At 44.0% G+C, this 18934-nt stretch overlaps 1 protein-coding gene across 1 annotated transcript; it reads left to right on the top strand.

The window, feature by feature from the left end:
- Nucleotides 1-4729: 4729 nt before the first annotated feature.
- On the top strand, nt 4730-18617 carry GLT6D1 (glycosyltransferase 6 domain containing 1). Its single transcript, XM_045372850.3, has 4 exons — nt 4730-4800; nt 12853-12900; nt 16260-16397; nt 17773-18617. Exons 1-4 carry the CDS (start codon nt 4730-4732, stop codon nt 18440-18442), a joined length of 927 nt encoding a protein of 308 aa, XP_045228785.2. The 3' UTR covers nt 18443-18617.
- The last annotated feature ends 317 nt before the right edge of the window (nt 18618-18934 follow it).

The following is an 18934-nucleotide window of genomic DNA, read 5'->3' on the forward strand; positions in this document are numbered from 1 at the left end:
TCTGAACCAAACCAATGTATTTCTTAAATGTATTTGATTGACATCTCATGCCTTCCTAAAATATATAAAACCAAGCTCTACTCTGACCACCTTGGGCACATGTTCTCAGGACCTACTGAGGGCTGTGTCATAGGCCATGGTCACTCATATTTGGCTCAGAATAAATCTCTTCAAATATTTTACAGAATTTGACTCTTTTCATCCACACCAGCAATTACATTTCTGGGGATCAAGTCAGTGTCAGCCAACACGTGGTCGCAAAGCATGTCCCAGGATTGTCATGGTGGCATTATCATGAATGTCTGGCAATAGGAGACTGGTTACGTAAATTATGGTACACTCATATAATGGAATATAGTGTGGCTGTAAATAACAAGTTCAATTTGAATGAGATGTAATGGAATGATCTTCAAAATATACTGAGAGAGAAATTCAGGGTGCTGAAGAGTGTAGCACATCACCACTTGTACCCAAAAGGGAACTACAGACAAAACTCTCTATGTCTCTACATGCATAGAAGGGTTATGAGATAAACCCCAAGGGCCATTACAGTGTGTGCTCCTGGGCTGGAGGAGGAGGAGAGCCAGGGCCAGCAAAGAAGTAGACTTGGTGTGCATTGCAGAACCCTTTGCATTGTTCAGTGTTTTGTTTTTATTTTTGAGACAGGGTCTTGCTTGGTCACCCAGGCTGCAGTGCAGTGGTTTGATCATGGCTCACTGCAACCTCTGCCTTCTGGCCTCAAGAGATCCTCCCACCTCAGCTTCCTGAGTAGCTGGGACTACAGGTGTGTACTACCACACCCAGCTAATTTTTTTATTTTAGTAGAGACAGGGTTTCTCCATGTTGCCTAGTCTCGAACTCCTGAGCTCAAACAATCCACCTACCTTTGCCTCTCAAAGTGCTGGGATTACAGGCCGGAGCCACCACACCTGGAAGATGCTTTATTTTGATTTGCTGGGTCGAATGGTATTCCTTAAAAACATATGCCCAAGTCCTAACCCCTGATATCTGTGAACGTGATCTTATTTGGAAATCGGGTCTTTGAGGATTATAGTTAAGGTGTAAATTAAGATGAGGTCACACTGCAGTAAGGTGGCCCTTAATGCAACATGACGATGTCCTAAGGAGAGGAGGAAAGACACAGACACACACACACACACACACACACACACACACACACACACACACACAGAGAGAGAGAGAGAGAACGCCGTGTGATGACAGAGGCTGGGAGGAGGGATGCATACTCAAGCCAAGGGAGCCAAGGGCGGCTGCAGCATCAGACACTGGAGACACCTCGATTTCAGGCTTCTAGCTTCCGGAATTGTCAGATAATAAATTTGTGTTGTTTTAAGCTACTCAGTTTAATTTGTTATGGCAGCTATGTGAAACTAACATGTACATATGCTAGTTTTTCTTTCTTTCTTTTTTTTTTTTTTTTTCTGAGACAGGGTCTTGCTCTGTTGCCAGGCTGGAGTGCAGTGGCGTGATCTCAGCTCTACAACCTCCACCTCCTGCGCTCAAGCAATTCTCCTGCCTCAGCCTCCCGAGTAGCTGGGACTACAGGCATGCGCCTGGCTAATTTTTGTATTTTTAGTAGAGACGGGGTTTCACCATGTTGGCCAGGATGGTCTTGATCTCTTGACCTTGTGATCTGCCCACCTCGGCCTCCGAAAGTGCTGGGATTACAGGCATGAGCCACTGCGCCTGGCCTACTTTTTCAATAAGAGAAACTATTTTATTTTCAAATGAGAAGGGTGATATAAATAAAGGCTCCCATTATGACCATGAATGAAGGTGGCTGTCTGAAGATGGTGGAATTGTGTACGATTGTCATTTCCTTTGTGCAGTGAGGCATCTGACTCATAACACAAAAACATGCTGTTTCTGTAATCAGAAAAATAAGTACTTAAATGGCATCCTCAGACAGCATAAGAAGGGTTTCACTCTCTTGGGGTGATCAGAGAGAACCTCAAAGAGGATGAAGGAGGAGAAGGATGCTGCATTTTTCCTTTGTTGTATGAACATAAACATAGGTCATTCAAAATGTCTCTCCATAAGTAAGAATCAGTGATTAGGAAGTAAGGAGATACAACAAAGGAAATGAAAAGCACAAGGATATTTGTAAGTTTCCTTTAACCAACTTTCCTTCCTTCCTTCCTTTCTTTCTTTCTTCTTTCTTTCTCTTTCTTTTTCTTTCTTTCTTTCTTTCTTTCTTTCTTTCTTTCTTTCTTTCTTTCTTTCTTTCTTTCTTCTTTTCTTTTCTTTTCTTTTCTTTTCTTTTCTTGTCTTTTTTTTTGAGATGGAGTCTTGCTCTGCTGCCTGAGCTGGAGTGCAATGGCATGATCTTGGCTCACTGCAACCTCTGCCTCATGGGTTTAAGCCATTCTTCTGTTCTCAGCCTCCCAAGTAGCTGGGACTACAGGCGTCCACCACCACGCCCGGCTAATTTTTTTGTATTTTTAGTAGAGATGAGGTTTCACCATGTTGGCCAGGCTGGTTTTGAACTCCTGACCTCAGATGATCTACCCACCTTGGCCTCCCAAAGTGCTGGGACTACAGGCATGAGCCACCACACCCAGCCTATCCTTTAATTTTTCAAATGGGACAAAGTCTTATCCTCGTAACCATGGGAAGAACCTGTGGGCAGAGGTGTCACTGTGACGCTTGCATCATCAAAGGAGCCCAGTGATGTCAGCACCAATGAAAGACTCCAGCACTAGGAGAGCAGTAGACGGCAGCTGGTTTGTGACGCAACACAGAGCAAAAGATATGATGCTTGGAAGATAACTGTCCTCGTGGGATGGCTTTGGCTACCTCTTTACATCACTCTAACCCAGGGTAAAGGACTTTTAAAGAGGGATCTAGGAGAGTTTGGATGATTGTGGTAAAATCAAGGTTAGGGTCATCCCCTAACCTTGACCTCGGAAAGATATTGACAGACAGGCAGCCTATCAACACAGCTAGGAGGGTGCCTCGGGATGATGTTATGGAGGAGGGAACGCTGCTGCAGAGAATCTGGCTAGATGGGCCTGTCTTACCCCATCCACATGGCATTTCTAGTGATCTTGAATTTAAAAGGTGGTCAGTTTCAAATTGCAGAGGCGCAAGAACTGGGCCCAACTGAAGCCTGCCCAGGATGGGATTATATGAAGAACTGCCCCCATAGAAATACAATGTGAGTCTCATTTTCTTTCTTTTTTTTTTTTTTTTTTTGAGACGGAGTCTCGCTCTGTCACCTAGGTTGGAGTGCAGTGGCACAATCTCAGCCTACTGCAACCTCCACCTGCTGGGATCAAGCGATTCTGCTGCCTCAGCCTCCTGAGTAGCTGGGATTACAGGTGTGCACCACCACACCCAGCTAATTTTTGTATTTTTAGTAGAGACAGGGTCTCACCATGTTGGTCCGGCTGGTCTTAAACTCCTGAACTCATGATCCACCCGCCTCAGCCTGCCACAGTGCTGGGATTACAGGTGTGAGCCACTGCGCCTGGCCGGTGAGCCACATTTTCAATGTCCAGTTTCCTAGTAGCCACGTTACAAACAGTAAGAAGAAACAAGTGAATTAATTTTCATAATTTATTTTTCATTTAACTCACTATTTCCAGACTACAACACCCAGACTGTTACCGTTTCAGTGTGTAATCAATATGAAGTTATGAATGAGATGGTAAATTCTTTTCTTTCGCACTGTGTTTGACTTTGAGACCCCACGTGTTTTATACACTTGCAGCTTACCTCATTTCACAGCAGCTGCACTTCACACACTCAGGGACCACACGTGGCAAGTGGCTACTTTATGGCTATCAGTGCAGAACTAAAGCGTCATGTTTGTTAAATGAGTGTTCAAAAATGAAAATAACTGGGAGGCTGAGGTGGGTGGATCACCTGAGGTCAGCAGTTCAAGACCAGCCTGGCCAACATGGTGAAATCCTGTCTTCACTAAAAATACAAAAATTAGCTGGGTGTGGTGGCTGAGGCAGGAGAATCGCTTGAACCCAGGAGGCAGAAGTTGCAGTGAGCCAAGATCCTGCCACTGCATTCCAGCCTGGGAGACAGGGTAAGACTCCATCTCAAAAAAAAAAAAAAAAAAAAGGAAAATCAGAGAATCAGAGACCTGCATTTTGTGTGGATGCACAGCCCAGTGGCATGTTCCCAATGGGCTTGTAAACCAAATCCCATGTGAAGCCTCCATCACAAACTCAGGCACTGGTGAGAGTCCAGATTTCCATCTTAAAGTCTCATGCTTTTAACTTAGACTTCATTCCCTGTTTACTTGTAAATTTTTCGACTGGCATAGTCTGGGAACAGATTACTCATCTTATTATCTCAGTGAGGAAGAAAGAATAAAAACTCGACTTTGGGGGCAGAATACATTATCCTAGGTCAAGATGACTTCCTCATCAAGACCTCATTCTGTTTTCACAGCCCTGCAGTGGAGAGATTTATTGCGTTTCTTTTATGCAATCAAGGCAGACTTTGATACGAACGCGGGGAGAGACAGAGTGCACCTGAAGCTGGCCCACAAGGAACAGTCGGCCCCGGGCACTTGAAGGAGAAGAGAGGCTTCCCTACTCAAGTCGCTGTCTCCTGATAGCTGAACATTCTAGAAGCAACCTCTAAGGTTGGTGTCCAAGGCCCATACATTAACTCATTGTTAGAAGATGACAAATATGTCATTTTTTATTGATTAAAATCTAATTTTTTCTCCCTTTTTCCCTAGGAGAGAATGAATTCTAAAAAAATGCTGTTATTGGTTTTATTTGCTTTTTCACTGATGTTGGTTGAGCGTTATTTCAGGTAAATATAAAATATTGATGAATCATGATCTTTAGTGATTGGCAGAGGTGGTTTTAATTTAATTTAATTTAATTATTTAATTTAATTTAATTTTTGAGACAGGGGCTTACTCTGTTGCCTAGGCTGGAGTGCAGTGGTGCCATATTAGCTCACTGCAGTCTTGACGTCCCAGGCTCAAGCGATCCTCCCGCCTCAGCCTCCTGAGTAGGTGGGACTACAGGCACATGTCACCATACACAACTAATTTTTGAAATTTTTTTGTAGAGACCTATGTTGCCCAGGCTGGCAGAGATAATCTAAACTGCTGAGTTTTGTCCAAAGCTATCAATACTACTCTCTAAATAAATCAGAAGTTCGTCTTTGTGGGACAAAGGAAAATATACATATTTTAATTATTTCATTGTTAAACATTCAACAATTATTTATTGAGTGCCTTCTAGGTGCCAGGCTCTATTCTAGGTGCTGGGGATGCAGTGATAACTAAAGTGCCTGTCATCAGGGAGCTTTCGTTCTATTTGGAGAAGGTAGATAGTAAACACACATGAAAGACAATGCCAGGGATATAATATTTTATAAAACAAGCATAATAAAAAATAAAGGTGAGCATGACATTTTAGAGGAATTATAAACTGTCTCAAGTTTCCATCTTCGTGTTTAATGTAAAAAAGACTAAAGTCAACCTGTGTCTATGCATATAGAAACGTGTACTAGAGGACACATCTGTAAACCTGCTGATGTGGTTTAGCCATTTTCCCCACCCAAATCTCAACTTGAATTGCATCTCCCAGAATTCCCACGTGTTGTGGGAGGGACCCAGGGGAGGTAATGAATCACGGGGGGCAGTCTTTCCTGTGCTATTCTTGTAATAATGAATAAGTCTCATGAGATCTGATGGGTTTATCAGGAGTTTCCGCTTTTGCTTCTTTCTCATTTTCTCTTGCCTGCCGCCATGGAAGATGTACCTTTTGCCTCCCACTATGATTCTGGGCCTCCCCAGCCATGTGGAACTGTAAGTCCAATTAAACCTCTTTTTCTTCCCAGTCTTGGGTATGTCTTTATCAGCAGCATGAAAACAGACTCATACATCTGCTAATATTCTCTCATCTAGAAAAACTCAAATTCTTGCTTTCTCTGTACCACTCTTCGTGGTCTTCCTCATAAGCAGTGCGGTGTTTCCAGAGGCTGTTTGAACAGCAGTAGTATCATGAGAGATCATGGTTTTTGAAAATGAAGGCTTTGCACAACACATATCTGCTAAGGGACTTGTATCCAAAATATGCAAAGAGCTCTTAAAATTTGACCACAAGGAAACAAACACCTGAATTTAAAAATTAAATATTGGCTTTTAAAACATTTAAAAATAAGCAGAGGAACTGAATAGAATCTCACAAGAGAAGATATACCGATGGGAAATAAGCAAACGCCAAGATTCTCAGTCTCATTTGTCATCAGGGAATTGCAATAAAAACAGGAGGTACCACTACACAGCCATTAGAAGGGCTAACACCCAAAAATCTACAATCTGAAAACCAGCTTCTGGTGAGGAAGTAGAGCGACAGGAACTCTCATTCATTGCTGGTGGGAATGCAAAATGGTACTGTGGAAGACAGTGTGGCAGTTCCTTAGAAAGCTAGATACAGCTTTACCATGCCATGGAGCAGCTGTGCTCCTAGCCATTTAGTCAATTGATTAAAAAACTTACGTCCACACAAAACCCTGCACAAGATGTTTATAGAAACTCTATTCATAAATGCCTCAAACCACTAACAAACTAGATGCCCTTCGGCAGGTGAATGATAAACAAGCTGTAGTTCATGAAACGCTCCAAACCAGAAACCAACACACAACAGGAGAAGGATAAACATGCTGTGGCTCATCCGTGCAATGGAATATCACCCAACAGTAAAAAGAAATGAGCTGGCCAGGCACAGTGGCTCGCGTCTATAATCCCAGCACTTTGGGAAGCCGAGGCGGGCGGATCACCTGAGGTCAGGAGTTTGAGACCAGCCTGACCAACATGGAGAGACACTGTCTCTACTATCAATACAAAATTAGCCAGGCGTGGTGGTGCAGGCCTGTAATCCCAGCTACCCGGGAGGCTGAGGCAGGAGAATCGCTTGAACCCGGGAGGCGGAGGTTGCGGTGAGCTGAGAAATGAGCTATCAAAAGTGGTAGAAGACCTGGAGGAACCCTAAACGCATATTGCTAAGTACAAAAAGACCACCTGAAAAGGCTGCATGCTGTGTGATTCTCATGTGACATTCTGGAAAAGGCGAAACTATATTGGCAGGAAAAAGATCAGTGGTTGCCATGGGTTGGAGATGAGGGAGGGGATGAATAGGTGAAGCACAAAGGAATTTTGGGGGGCAGTGAAACTGTTCTGTATGACAGTGTAACCATGGACACATGTAACTTTGCATTAAAAAAAAAACCCACAGGATGTTACAGCATGAACAGTGAAATTAACATATGTAAATTTAAAAAACTAGGAAGTTCGAGGTATCCTAGGAAGCAATGCAGACTGTGAGACAATAATCTGTATCCCACATGTACAGAACAAGCCCACTGGAAGGGGTGAGAGAAAAAGCTACTGACCTAAAATAACTTGGGAATGAGTGGAGTTTATTTTGTTTTTTTGTTTTGTTTTGTTTTTTGTTTTTTGAGATGGAGTCTCGTTCTGTCACCCAGGCTGGAGTGCAGTGGCCGGATCTCAGCTCACTGCAAACTCCGCCTCCCGGGTTCACACCATTCTCCTGCCTCAGCCTCCCGAGTAGCTGGGACTGCAGGCGCCGCCACCTCGCCCGGCTAGTTTTTTGTATTTTTTAGTAGAGACAGGGTTTCATCGTGTTAGCCAGGATGGTCTCGATCTCCTGACCTCATGATCCGCCCGTCTCGGCCTCCCAAAGTGCTGGGGTTACAGGCTTGAGCCACCGCGCCTGGCCTGTTTTGTTTTGTTTTGAGACAGAGTCTCTGTCACCCAGGCTGGAGTGCAGTGGCACGATCTCGACTCACCACAACCTCTGCCTCCTGGGTTCAAGCTATTCTCCTGCCTCAGCCTCCCGAGTAGCTGGGACTACAGCCACGTGGCACCACGCCTGGCTAGTTTTTTATTTTTAGTAGATATGGGGTTTCACCATGTTGGCCAGGCTGCTCTCGAACTCCTGACCTCAGGTGATCTGCCTGCCTCAGCCTCCCAAACTGCTGGGATTACAGGTGTGAGCCATAGTGCCCAGCTGGGAATGAGTGGAGTTTAAAAGTAGAAGCAATAGAAACTGCACATGAGCACTGTGTTTGGGTCCATAAAGGTTTTTTCCCACAGGAGAATGAGTTAACAATTCTGCTGCTGCTCTACATGTATGTTTGAATCAGTTAAATAAATGAATGGGGCATGGGGGAGCAGGTTTCTTGCTGTTGGAGGGGACTTCATAGATAAGGAAGAAAGGGGCCACAATGATCCGGGTGGGAGTGGATTGAAGCTGGAGACCTCAGCATGAACTCACGTTTACCTTACTGTGAACAGAGATGTTTACGTGTCAAGATGTTCGAAGATATGTGGATATACACACAGGTTAGTGTTTATTTCCTCGCTGTATTAGCTGAGAGAGCCTAGGAGGAAGGACACCCCGCTAGCAATGAGCACACCTGGTGCCCAGATCTTGGTTTCTAGCACCATTCTCCAGGAAAGCAACCAAGGCTTCTTGGAGAAGTGGGTGATTCTAGATTCGGGCAGGAGATTTATAAGATGAGCCCAGAGCATCTCATAATGCCAGGAAGGATGGAAGGGATTTTTAAAACATTCTATATTTAAGGGAGTATGCCACTTAAATGGGACATGGGAGCTAACTGGGAGAGCTCCCAATGGCCAGAGCTGGAGCCACTTGAGCGAGAAAAGAAAGTAACATAGAATTATAACCCAGAGTATGAAATGAATTTCCACAAGTTCATACTGATGTAAATGAATGATTGGAGGAAAAACAAGAAGGAAGAAAGGAAGGAAGACAGGTTGGCTGGATGTTGGAAGGATAGAAGGAAGGAAGAAGGGAGAAGAGACAAATCTCCCGTATGCAGAAGAATTCTAAATCACGTCTGTAGATTCTCCACCACCAAGGACGCAGAACCTGACGCCCCAGTCCTGAAATGTGAGTTGCGTGCAGTGCTTCCTTATAAAGAAAGCGGGGAGAAAGAGCAGTCTTTGCGTGGAGAGACCTGAAAACACAACCCTAGCCGGGCGGACAAGGTCAGCATCAACAGGAAGTCATGATGGGGTCTGAGAGGCGGCTGCAGTCAAGAGGAACCTGTGCAGACAGGAGGCTGAGTGGAGTGTGGCGTCCTGGGTGGGATCCAGACAGTAGGCTGACTGGCGTGTGGCGTGCTGGGTGGGACCCCGAGAAAGAGAAGGAACGTTAGGGGAAAACAAGAAAATCCAACCAAAATATGGACTCCCATTAATAATAGAGCATCAGTGTTGCTTCATGAATTGGAACAAAAGTACCCTACTAAAGCTAGATGTTAATAATAGGGGAAACTGGGTGAGTGCAGGGGATTCCACCTACTAGCTTTAGAATGTTTTTGTAAGGCTGAATCTGCTCTAAAAATAAAGTTGATTGAAACAAAAACAGGGGAAATAAAGTAAAAGTAAATCATGCAAAAAAAAAAAAAAAAAGGAAAGGAGAAACAAGGCCAGGTGCAGTGGCTCACGCCTGTAATTCCAGCACTTTGGGAGGCCGAGATGGGCAGATCACTTGAGGTCAGGAGTTCGAGACCACCTGGCTGACATGGCAAAACCCTGTCTCTACTAAAACTACAAAAATTAGCAGGGCATGGTGGTGGGTGCCTGTAATCCCAGCTACTGGGAAGGCTGAGGCAGGAGAATCGCTTGAATCTGGGAGGCGGAGGTTGCAGTGAGCTGAAATCACACCACTGCACTCCAGCCTGGGAGACAGAGTGAGACTCTGTCTCAAAAAACAAAACAAAATGACCACCCCCACTGCTTTGGTGCCATGTATTTTGTGTCGTTTGTCCTCCTGGAGGATTGTACCTTAATGAAAAGGATGCATGGCCAGTTATAAAGGGTTTCAGATGATCTGTTTGAGGTTAATGATGGGCTCATCTTTGGCAGAAGGGGGACAGGGACCCACACGTTAATCCACAGCACAGATCCTGCCATCTACCCCAGAACCATAGCCGGGGGCCTGGCATGTAGGAGGTGCTCACTCATTATTTGGTAAGAAATGAATAAATAAATGGATCTTGATTCTAGATATTTTGTTATTGAAATTGCAATGGGTCTTTGTTCAAATTTAAAACTTAAATTATTATTTTTTCATTTATTTAAAGAATAAGGAATTATTCACTGGTGGGGTTGATCCATTTAGGAAATATACATACAGGATGCTCAGTTACATTTGAATTTCAGATAAACAGTGAGTCATTTTTAACAGAAGTGTGTCCCATGCAATAGTTACACGAAAAAATTATTCATTGCTTATTGTAAACTGAATGGACATCCTGTGTTTTGCCTGGCAAACCTCTCTATAGAAAAGGAATCTCAGGCCAGGTGCGGTGGCTCATGCCTGTAGTCCCAGCACTTTGGTAGGCCGAGGCAGGCAGACCACCTGAAGTCAGGAGTTCCAGACCAGCCTGGCCCCATCTCTACTAAAATACAAAAAATAAAAATAAAAATAAAAATAAAATTAGCCGGGTGTGGCAGTGGGCACTTGTAATCTGAGCTACTCGGGAGGCTGAGGCAGGAGAATCGCTTGAACCCGTGAGGCAGAGGTTGCAGTGAGCTGAGATCGTGCCACTGCACTCCAGCCTGGGAGACAGAGCAAGACTCCCTCTAAAAATAAAAATAAAAATAAAAATAAAAATAGAAAAGGCATCTCAGCCAGCGAGAATATTTGTTGTCTAAATATTCCACAAACTGCAAAGCAAGGCTGGAGGGGGTCAACTGGGTCCTAACGGCAAGAGAGGCAAGGGAAACAGAAAACTAAAGACAGCGTTAATCTCTGAAGACACCGCTGTCTGTGTTATGTGTAGGCTGGTGTGTGTGTAATGCACGTGTGTGTGCGCTTGTGTGTGTGTGTGCACGTGTGTGTGTGGTGAGCTTGAGGATTTGGGGGTTGGTTACAGAAAGGACAGGACAGGCCGGGTGTGATGGCTCATGCCTGTCATCCCAGCACTTTGGGAGACTGAGGCAGGTGGATCATTTGAAGTCAGGAGTTTGAGACCATCCTGGCCAACATGGTGAAACCCCATCTCTACTAAAAACACAAAAATTAGTTGGGTGTGGTGATGCATGCCTGTAATCCCAGCTACTGGGGGGGCTGAGGCAGGAGAATCACTTGAACCCAAGAGGTGGAGGTTGCAGTGAGCTAAGATTGCGCCACTGTACTCCAGCCTGGGCGACAGAGCAAGACTCCGTCTTGAAAAAAAAAAAAAAAATCTCTGTCAAGGGTGATCTTTTTCTTTAGGTTACAATAACCCTCTTCAGCCAGGATGTTCTCTGCTCTGGTCATTCTGCAGGGCCCCAGAAATTAAGACCAGCATGGTGAAAGAATGAGGACCTTAAATTAAGTTCCCCCTTTGTCGCTTCATGTTTTTGAAGTCTGGTGTGGACAATTTGGATTTTGATGTGTCTTGCCCTGTGGAATCCAATCATGGAATGTCTGTGGCTAAGGACACTCATGAGAATACCATAAAAGGAGACAGTCTTGAAGTCATTTATTTTACTTAAAAATATCCCAGGGTTACTATCCTAGGCAACGCAGGGAGACCCTGTCTCTACAAATAATTTAAAAATTAGCCAGGCACGGTGGCACACCCCTGTGGTCTGAGCTACCTGGGAGGCTGAGGTGGAAGGATCGCTTGAGCCCAGGAGGTTGAGGCTGCAGTGAACTGTGATGGTGACACTGCACTCCAGCCTGGGTGACAGAGTGAAAACCTGTCAAAAAAAAAAAAAAAAAATCCTCCTAGGGTTACAAAACAGAGGTTGCCTAATAAGCTTGCTAATAGCTTAAAAGCACAATTACACTCTAGATGAATGCAGTGTTGAAATGCAAAGGGAGGTAGCTTGTGCCTGTGGTCCCATATACCTTGGAGGTTGAGGTGGGGGGATGGCTTGAGCTCAGGGGTTTGAGGCTGCAATGAGCTGTGATCATGCAAGTGAGAACGCATCTCTTAAAATAAATAACAAAATAAATGCAAACAGAATCAAAGACGAACTTCTGGATGCCTCCTCCCCACCTCTTTACAACATGTAGCAAAGACGCTTATGTTTGGTAAATAAATTAATTAAATCTATGTTTTTGTCTGAATATACATTCTCTTACCTGATCTGTTCATTTCCTTTTTTTATTTTTTTATTTTTTATTATTATTTTTTTTGAGACGAAGTCTCGCTCTGTCGCCCAGGCTGGAGTGCAATGGTGCGATCTCGGCTCACTGCAAGCTCCGCCTCCCGGGTTCAGGCCATTCTCCTGCCTCAGCCTCCCGAGTAGCTGGGACTACAGGCGCCCTCCACCTCGCCCGGCTAGTTTTTTTTGTATTTTTAGTAGAGATGGGGTTTCACAGTGTTAACCAGGATGGTCTCGATCTCCTGACCTCGTGATCTGCCCGCCTCGACCTCCCAAAGTGCTGGGATCACAGGCGTGAGCCACCGCGCCCGGGCATTTCCTTTTTTTTAAAAAAAAATCTTCCTCCCAACACCCATACTCTTTCCTGACATTCTGCCTGTGGCCGTGACCTCCTTTCCCTGCATCTCTTTCCTAGACCAGCTCACACCCTTCCCCACCCAGCTGAGATATCTCCTCTCCAGGAGGCTTCCCCGACTCTGATTTGGATTGACACATGTTGACAAAATGCCAAACAGGGCCTGCCCATTGCAGGCTCAATAAACATTGAACAGCCTCCCTGTAATCACTCGGTTTTCTCTTTGTACCCAGGAATCACCAAGTAGAAGAACTTCAGCTCTCCGACTGGTTTCATCCTAGGTAAGAACAAAAATTGAACAGGCTCCCTCCCTGTAATCACTCGGTTTTCTCTTTGTACCCAGGAATCACCAAGTAGAAGAACTTCGACTCTCAGACTGGTTTCATCCTAGGTAAGAACAAAAATGCCTGTTTGCGTGCACACACGAACGATATACCTCAACTTGACGTGATAGGTTTTTCTTCCCCAGTCACTAAATTCAGCTCTCCTGCGAGGTTTCCGGAATTGGAGTTTTATTTTCGAGGCTCTTATAAACAAACCAGGGTCTGCTGATCACGAACCAGGCGATGACGGTGGTCATGAAGAATCAGATTCACGCTACCTGGCTTGGCTTTCCTGGTTTACGCAGTGCAAGAACGTCTCTTCGGAAACAGCTTGAAAATGCTACTGATGATGCTGCTTGACTTTGGTGGTAGCACTCAGGGGCAGCCTCATCCTTTGTGAAGTGTGTGTAGTGTTCAACTTTGTGTTGTGTTCCTATGTAGGTTTGGGGTTATTTACAGTTTGGGGGCTATTGTAGGCAAAGTTCTGGTGACTAAATGTAGCCCTTTTTGGTTTTTTGTTTTTTTTTTACACAGATGCATGACTTCCTATGTGAGATCCATTTCTAAAATGAAGTTATTAGGCCAAAGAATGCAGACATTTAAAATTTTGGATGTAAATTTAAAATGGCTAAATTTCCTTTTAATAATGGTACCATTTTATCTTCTTGTATACAGTGCATAAAGTATTACAAGCTTTTTTATGTTTGGTAAAGCTGCTAGTTAAGACCTCAATTCAATTTGCATTTCTGTAATTGTATTGTTTGAGTATTTTTTTTTTTTTTTTTTTAGAGACAGAGTTTTGCTCTTGTTGCCCAGGCTGGAGTGCAATGGTGTGATCTTGGTTCACTGCAACCTCTGCCTCCAGGGTTCAAGTGATTCTCCTGCCTCAGCCTCCTGAGTAGCTGGGATTACAGGTACCTGCCACCACACCTGGCTAATTTTTGTATTTTTAGTAGAGACAGGGTTTCACCATGTTGGCCAGGCTGGTCTTGAACTCCTGGCCACAGGTGATCCACCTGCCTCAGCGTCCCGAGTATCTTTTTATATGTTTACCATTCATTCATATTTCATCTTTCCTGTAGGTTTTTTTTTTGTTTGTTGTTTTGTTTTTGTTTTTCTTTTCTTTTTGTTTTTTTTTTTTTTTTAAGATGGAGTCTAGCTCTGTTGTCCAGGCTGGAGTGCAGTGGCACGATTTCAGTTCACTGCAAGCTCTGCCTCCCAGGTTCACACCATTCTCTTGCCTCAGCCTCCCAAGTAGCTGGGACTACAGGCACCCACCACCATGCCTGGCTAATTTTTTATGTATTTAGTAGAGACGCGGTTTCACGGTGTTGGCCAGGATGGTCTTGATCTCCCGATCTCGTGATCCGCACGCCTCGGCCTCCTGAAGTGCTGGGATTATAGGCATGAGCCACCGCGCCCAGCCCAAAATATGTTCTTTGATCATTTTTTCTAAATACTAAAATTAGAAATCAGTAACAGAAAGTAATTTGGGTAATTTACAGATGTGTGGACATTTAACAATTCACTCCTAAATACTCAAAAAGGAATCACAAGAGAAATTAAAAAATATTTTAATGTGATTGAAAATAAAAACACTACATGCCAAACTTATGGGGTGCAGCAAAAGCAGTGCTTACTGAGAAATTTATAGCTATAAATGCCTACATTAAAATGAAAGATCCCAAGTCTTTTTTTGTAGAGATGAGGTCTTGCTATTTTGACCAGGCTGGTCTTAGGCTTTATACGTTAAGGAAAATGTATACATTAAGAAAATCAGAAAAGAAGAACCAAATAAAACTAAAGCAAGCACAGGAAAAAAAGAGGAGCAAATCAATTAAATAGAAAATAGAAGAATAATAGAGAAAGTTAACAAAACCAAAATTGGTTTTTTGAAAAGATAAACAAATTTGCCAAAAGTATAACTTGATTGACCTAGATAAAAAGGGAGAACTGAAATTACTAGAATCAGGAGTGAAAGAGAGGACATGACCACCAACCTCTAGAAATAATAAGGATTATGAGGGAATACTGTGATTAATTGTATGCCAACAAATTAAATAACCTATGTGAAATGAAGAAATTCCTAGAAAGACTAAAGAAGAAAGGGAAAATTTGAATGAGCTATAATAAGTAAATAATTTGAATTAGTAATAAAAATCTTTCTACAAAGAAAAGCCCAGAAATACAAAATGTCATTGGTAAACTATGTCAAATGCTAAAGAAGAATTAATACCAATCTTTCACAAGCTCTTCAAAATATTAAAAGAGAAAGGAGTATTTTTCAACTCATTCTAGACCAGTATTACTCTGATATCAAAACCAGACAAAGGTATCACAAGAAAACTACAGACCAATATCCCATATGAATATAAATGCAAAACTTTTCAGCAAAATACTATTATAGAAAACTGAGGCCGGGCGCGGTGGCTCAAGCCTGTAATCCCAGCACTTTGGGAGGCCGAGGTGGGCGGATCACGAGATCGGGAGATCAAGACCATCCTGGCCAACACCGTGAAAGTGCTTCACTTCACCGAAAGTGAAGACCATTCAGTCTTTCACTATGAAGTGTGTGAGCTAGAAGATATTTGTAGATGTTCTTTATCAAGTTGAGGGCATTCCCGTCTATTACTTTTTTTCTGGGAGCTTTTATCATGAATCGACATTGAACTTTGTAGGGTGTTTTTTCCAAGTTGAGCATGTAATTGATCTTCTCTATCTTTCAATATGGTGGTTTACATTCATTGATTTCCAGATGTTTAATAGCCTGTCTTAAATCCTGCTGTGGTCTTGTTGTATTGAAGGCAAATCGGATGGCTGTCTCCCTTTTTGTACTCATCTCTCATTTCTGCTGCATTGCACTGATGGGCCTAAAGCATGAGGGAGAAGCTGAAAAAAAAAAAAAAAAAAGGCATCCCCAGAAACTTGTAGGAAAAGGAGAGAGAGAAAAAGAAAGCAGACAAGGAGGGAAAAATAAAGGCATTGAGTAAGGGAGGTGATCTCCTGCCTCCCATCTTGGCTTCGGTAAATGATCGGAGAGTGTTCTAACTCTGGGCTGCCTAATTTTGAGCTGCAGTCAGAGCTCAGAAAAGGCAGCTCCTGGGCTCAAAGGCAGGTGGTTGGGGGAGGAACACACAAACCCAGGAGCCAGGTGGGCTAGGTGTGGCATCCCAACCCTCATGTGTTAACTGTGCGATGTCGGGCAACTTACTCAATCGTGTGTGCCTCTGGTTCCCCATGTGGAGATCAGGGGTGGTGGCACTCACTGCATAGGGCATTGCAAAGATGAATCCAGTGGGATAATGCACTCAAACACAGAGCCGGGCGTGCAGTTGGTGCTTTCTAAGCATTAGTCATTACTGCTCGGCACCTGCTGCCGGCGCCTCAGTAAAGCAAGCCCTGTTTTAATTTGGTTCTTGTTCCACAGAAAACGCCCTGATGTTATAACGAAAACAGACTGGCTTGCTCCCATCGTATGGGAAGGGACTTTCGACAGGCAGGTCCTGGAAAAACATTACAGAAGGCGGAATATCACCGTGGGCCTGGCGGTCTTTGCTACTGGCAGGTAGGTGCCACTCACCTTTGCCCTTTTTTATTTTGGGAAAATGTGGATCGGCATTCACGGGTCTTTGACCTCCAAAGAGCCAACCATAATCAAGCATAATTAATGATAACAATAGCCATGATATCTGTGAGAAAGGAACTCACCCTTCCAAAACCAAAGAATGGACTCAGAGACCTGGAGAACAGTGAAAGTGAGACTTTTAATGACAGTCTTGCAAGATCGGGTGTCTGATGGGCAGGCACACCCAGCACAGCTTCAACAAGCCATTTATCCCCTAGTGCGCAGGCCCCTCCCCCAGTTGCTCATAGGCTGAGTACTGTGGGGGGCGGGGTCACAATCTTCCCAGACGTCACCTATTGGTTGTTGAGCAGGGGCTTTAGGTGTTTTCTTTAGGGTGGTTTTGCTGCATTTTGTTGCAGCCCACAATGCATTGCAATCAGCTCAGGGGCTCTTCAAGTATCTGACTTAGGACCTAAGTAGCTGAGTAGGCTGATAAGAACAGACAAAGCGAGCTATTTTGCAGACTAGTAAAGTTTTATCTTTTTAAACTTTTTTGACTAAACTTTTTTGGTTTGGGTGAGGGCAACTAAGGTGGGAGGCCAACAAGCAGGCATTGGCTATATAAGCTGGGGCCTAGTATATCCTGTTTCTTTTGTAGTTTGCTGACCTAAGCCGATTTAAGGCCCTTTGTCTTGGAAATGGACTACTGTAGATAGGATTTCCTTCAATTTCTGGCTGGCTTGTACAAAAGGTGTGCTAGGTTTCTCTGTCGATGGCCAAGTCCTTAACACCAGTGGGAACCTTTTGACTCATATCCATTTAGCTCCTGCTCCCTTTCTTCGCAACAGCCATTCCAAAACATGGTGGGTTTTCTCAGTCCCTCCGAGTGAGGACATTTCTTCCCACTCACCGACTCAGCTGAAGCTGTGGGCCTGATTCTTCCACACTTATACCTTCTGAGTTCCTTAGCATCAGAGGACACCCATGTTAGCGCATTCAGCCGCCTCTTCTCCTGATCATGTTTAGAAAAGTAAGTGTTGGCCGGGCACGGTGGCTCATGCCTGTAATCCCAGCACTTTGGGAGACCGAGGTGGGTGGATCACCTGAGGTCAGGAATTTGAGAGCAGCCTGGCCAACATGGTGAAACCCCATTTCTACTAAAAACACACACACAAAAAAAATTAGCCAGGCGTGGTGGCAGGTGCCTGTAATCCCAGCTACTTGGGAGGCTGAGGCAGGAGAATTGCTTGAACCTGGGAGGTGGAGGTTGCAGTGAGTCGAGATCAGACCACTGCACTCCAGCCTGGGCATCAGAGCAAGACTCCATCTCAAAAAAAAAGAAAAGTAAATCTCTTCTCTGGTGTGTGTTACCTAGGTTTGCAGAGGAGTACCTGAGGCTGTTCCTACACTCCGCGAATAAGCACTTCATGACAGGCTACCGAGTGATCTTCTACATCATGGTGGACGCCTTCCTCCAGCTGCCTGACATACAGCCCAGTCCTCTTCGAACGTTCAAAGCATTTGAAGTGGACGCTGAGAGGTGGTGGCTCGAGGGCTCCCTGGTGTACATGAAGAGCCTGGGTGAACATATCACCAGTCACATCCAAGATGAGGTGGATTTCCTCTTCAGCATGGCGGTCAACCAGGTCTTCCAGAATGAGTTCGGGGTGGAGACGCTGGGCCCGTTGGTGGCCCAGCTCCATGCCTGGTGGTATTTCAGAAACACCAAGAACTTCCCTTATGAGAGGAGGCCGACCTCAGCAGCTAGCATCCCGTTTGGACAGGGGGATTTCTATTATGGCAGCTTGATGGTTGGTGGCACGCCCCGTAATATTTTAGACTTCATCGAGGAATATCTGAACGGAGTTATTCATGACATCAAAAATGGACTCAATAGCACCTATGAAAAGCACCTGAACAAGTATTTTTACCTCAATAAACCCACCAAGCTGTTATCACCAGAATACAGCTGGGATCTTGCATTTTCTCCTCCTCCGCAGATCCAATACGTCAAGGTTGCACATGATTCCCACAGGAAATTATGAATTACGCCATTAGGTTTATGTCGAATAAACAAATCACGGCAATTTCTTATAAATGAGGGAAGTCTTAAAACCCTCCATTTTTTAGAGACATACAAATGTACATCCTTCCCAAATAAATGTTTCTTCTTGCCATTTTGAGCCATCTTATTTGGCTAACATAGGATAAAGAATAAAAGGATAATTACTTCACATGAATACACAGTAATGTTATTATCTATGTATTGTAGATAATGTGAAAATGCATTTGACATAGAATGAATTTTTTTTAATGGAGAAAGACTCTAGTTGAGAAAAGACATTTGTAAAATGGAAAAGTAGCTCATGCAAAGGAAAAAATAAATGCCAGCTACTCATTAAGTCTTCACTGCGTTTTTCCACGCTGGGATACGTGTGGCTTATGGTCAACCTTGCATATTGTCTCAGTCTGTCCAGTGTGTGATTTGACACAGGTGAGCTAGAGGAATCCAGCCAAAGCCACGTCTTACTATTATG

Source organism: Macaca fascicularis, chromosome 15, assembly GCF_037993035.2.
Source record: "Macaca fascicularis isolate 582-1 chromosome 15, T2T-MFA8v1.1".
Taxonomy (NCBI): domain Eukaryota; kingdom Metazoa; phylum Chordata; class Mammalia; order Primates; family Cercopithecidae; genus Macaca; species Macaca fascicularis.

Excerpts from the sequence above, each read along its gene's own strand:
- GLT6D1 (XM_045372850.3), top strand. The coding sequence starts at position 4,730 with ATGAATTCTAAAAAAATGCTGTTATTGGTTTTATTTGCTTTTTCACTG. Across the intron at positions 4,801-12,852 it reads TTGGTTGAGCGTTATTTCAG|GAATCACCAAGTAGAAGAAC; the intron begins GTAAATATAAAA and ends CTTTGTACCCAG. Across the intron at positions 12,901-16,259 it reads TCAGACTGGTTTCATCCTAG|AAAACGCCCTGATGTTATAA; the intron begins GTAAGAACAAAA and ends CTTGTTCCACAG.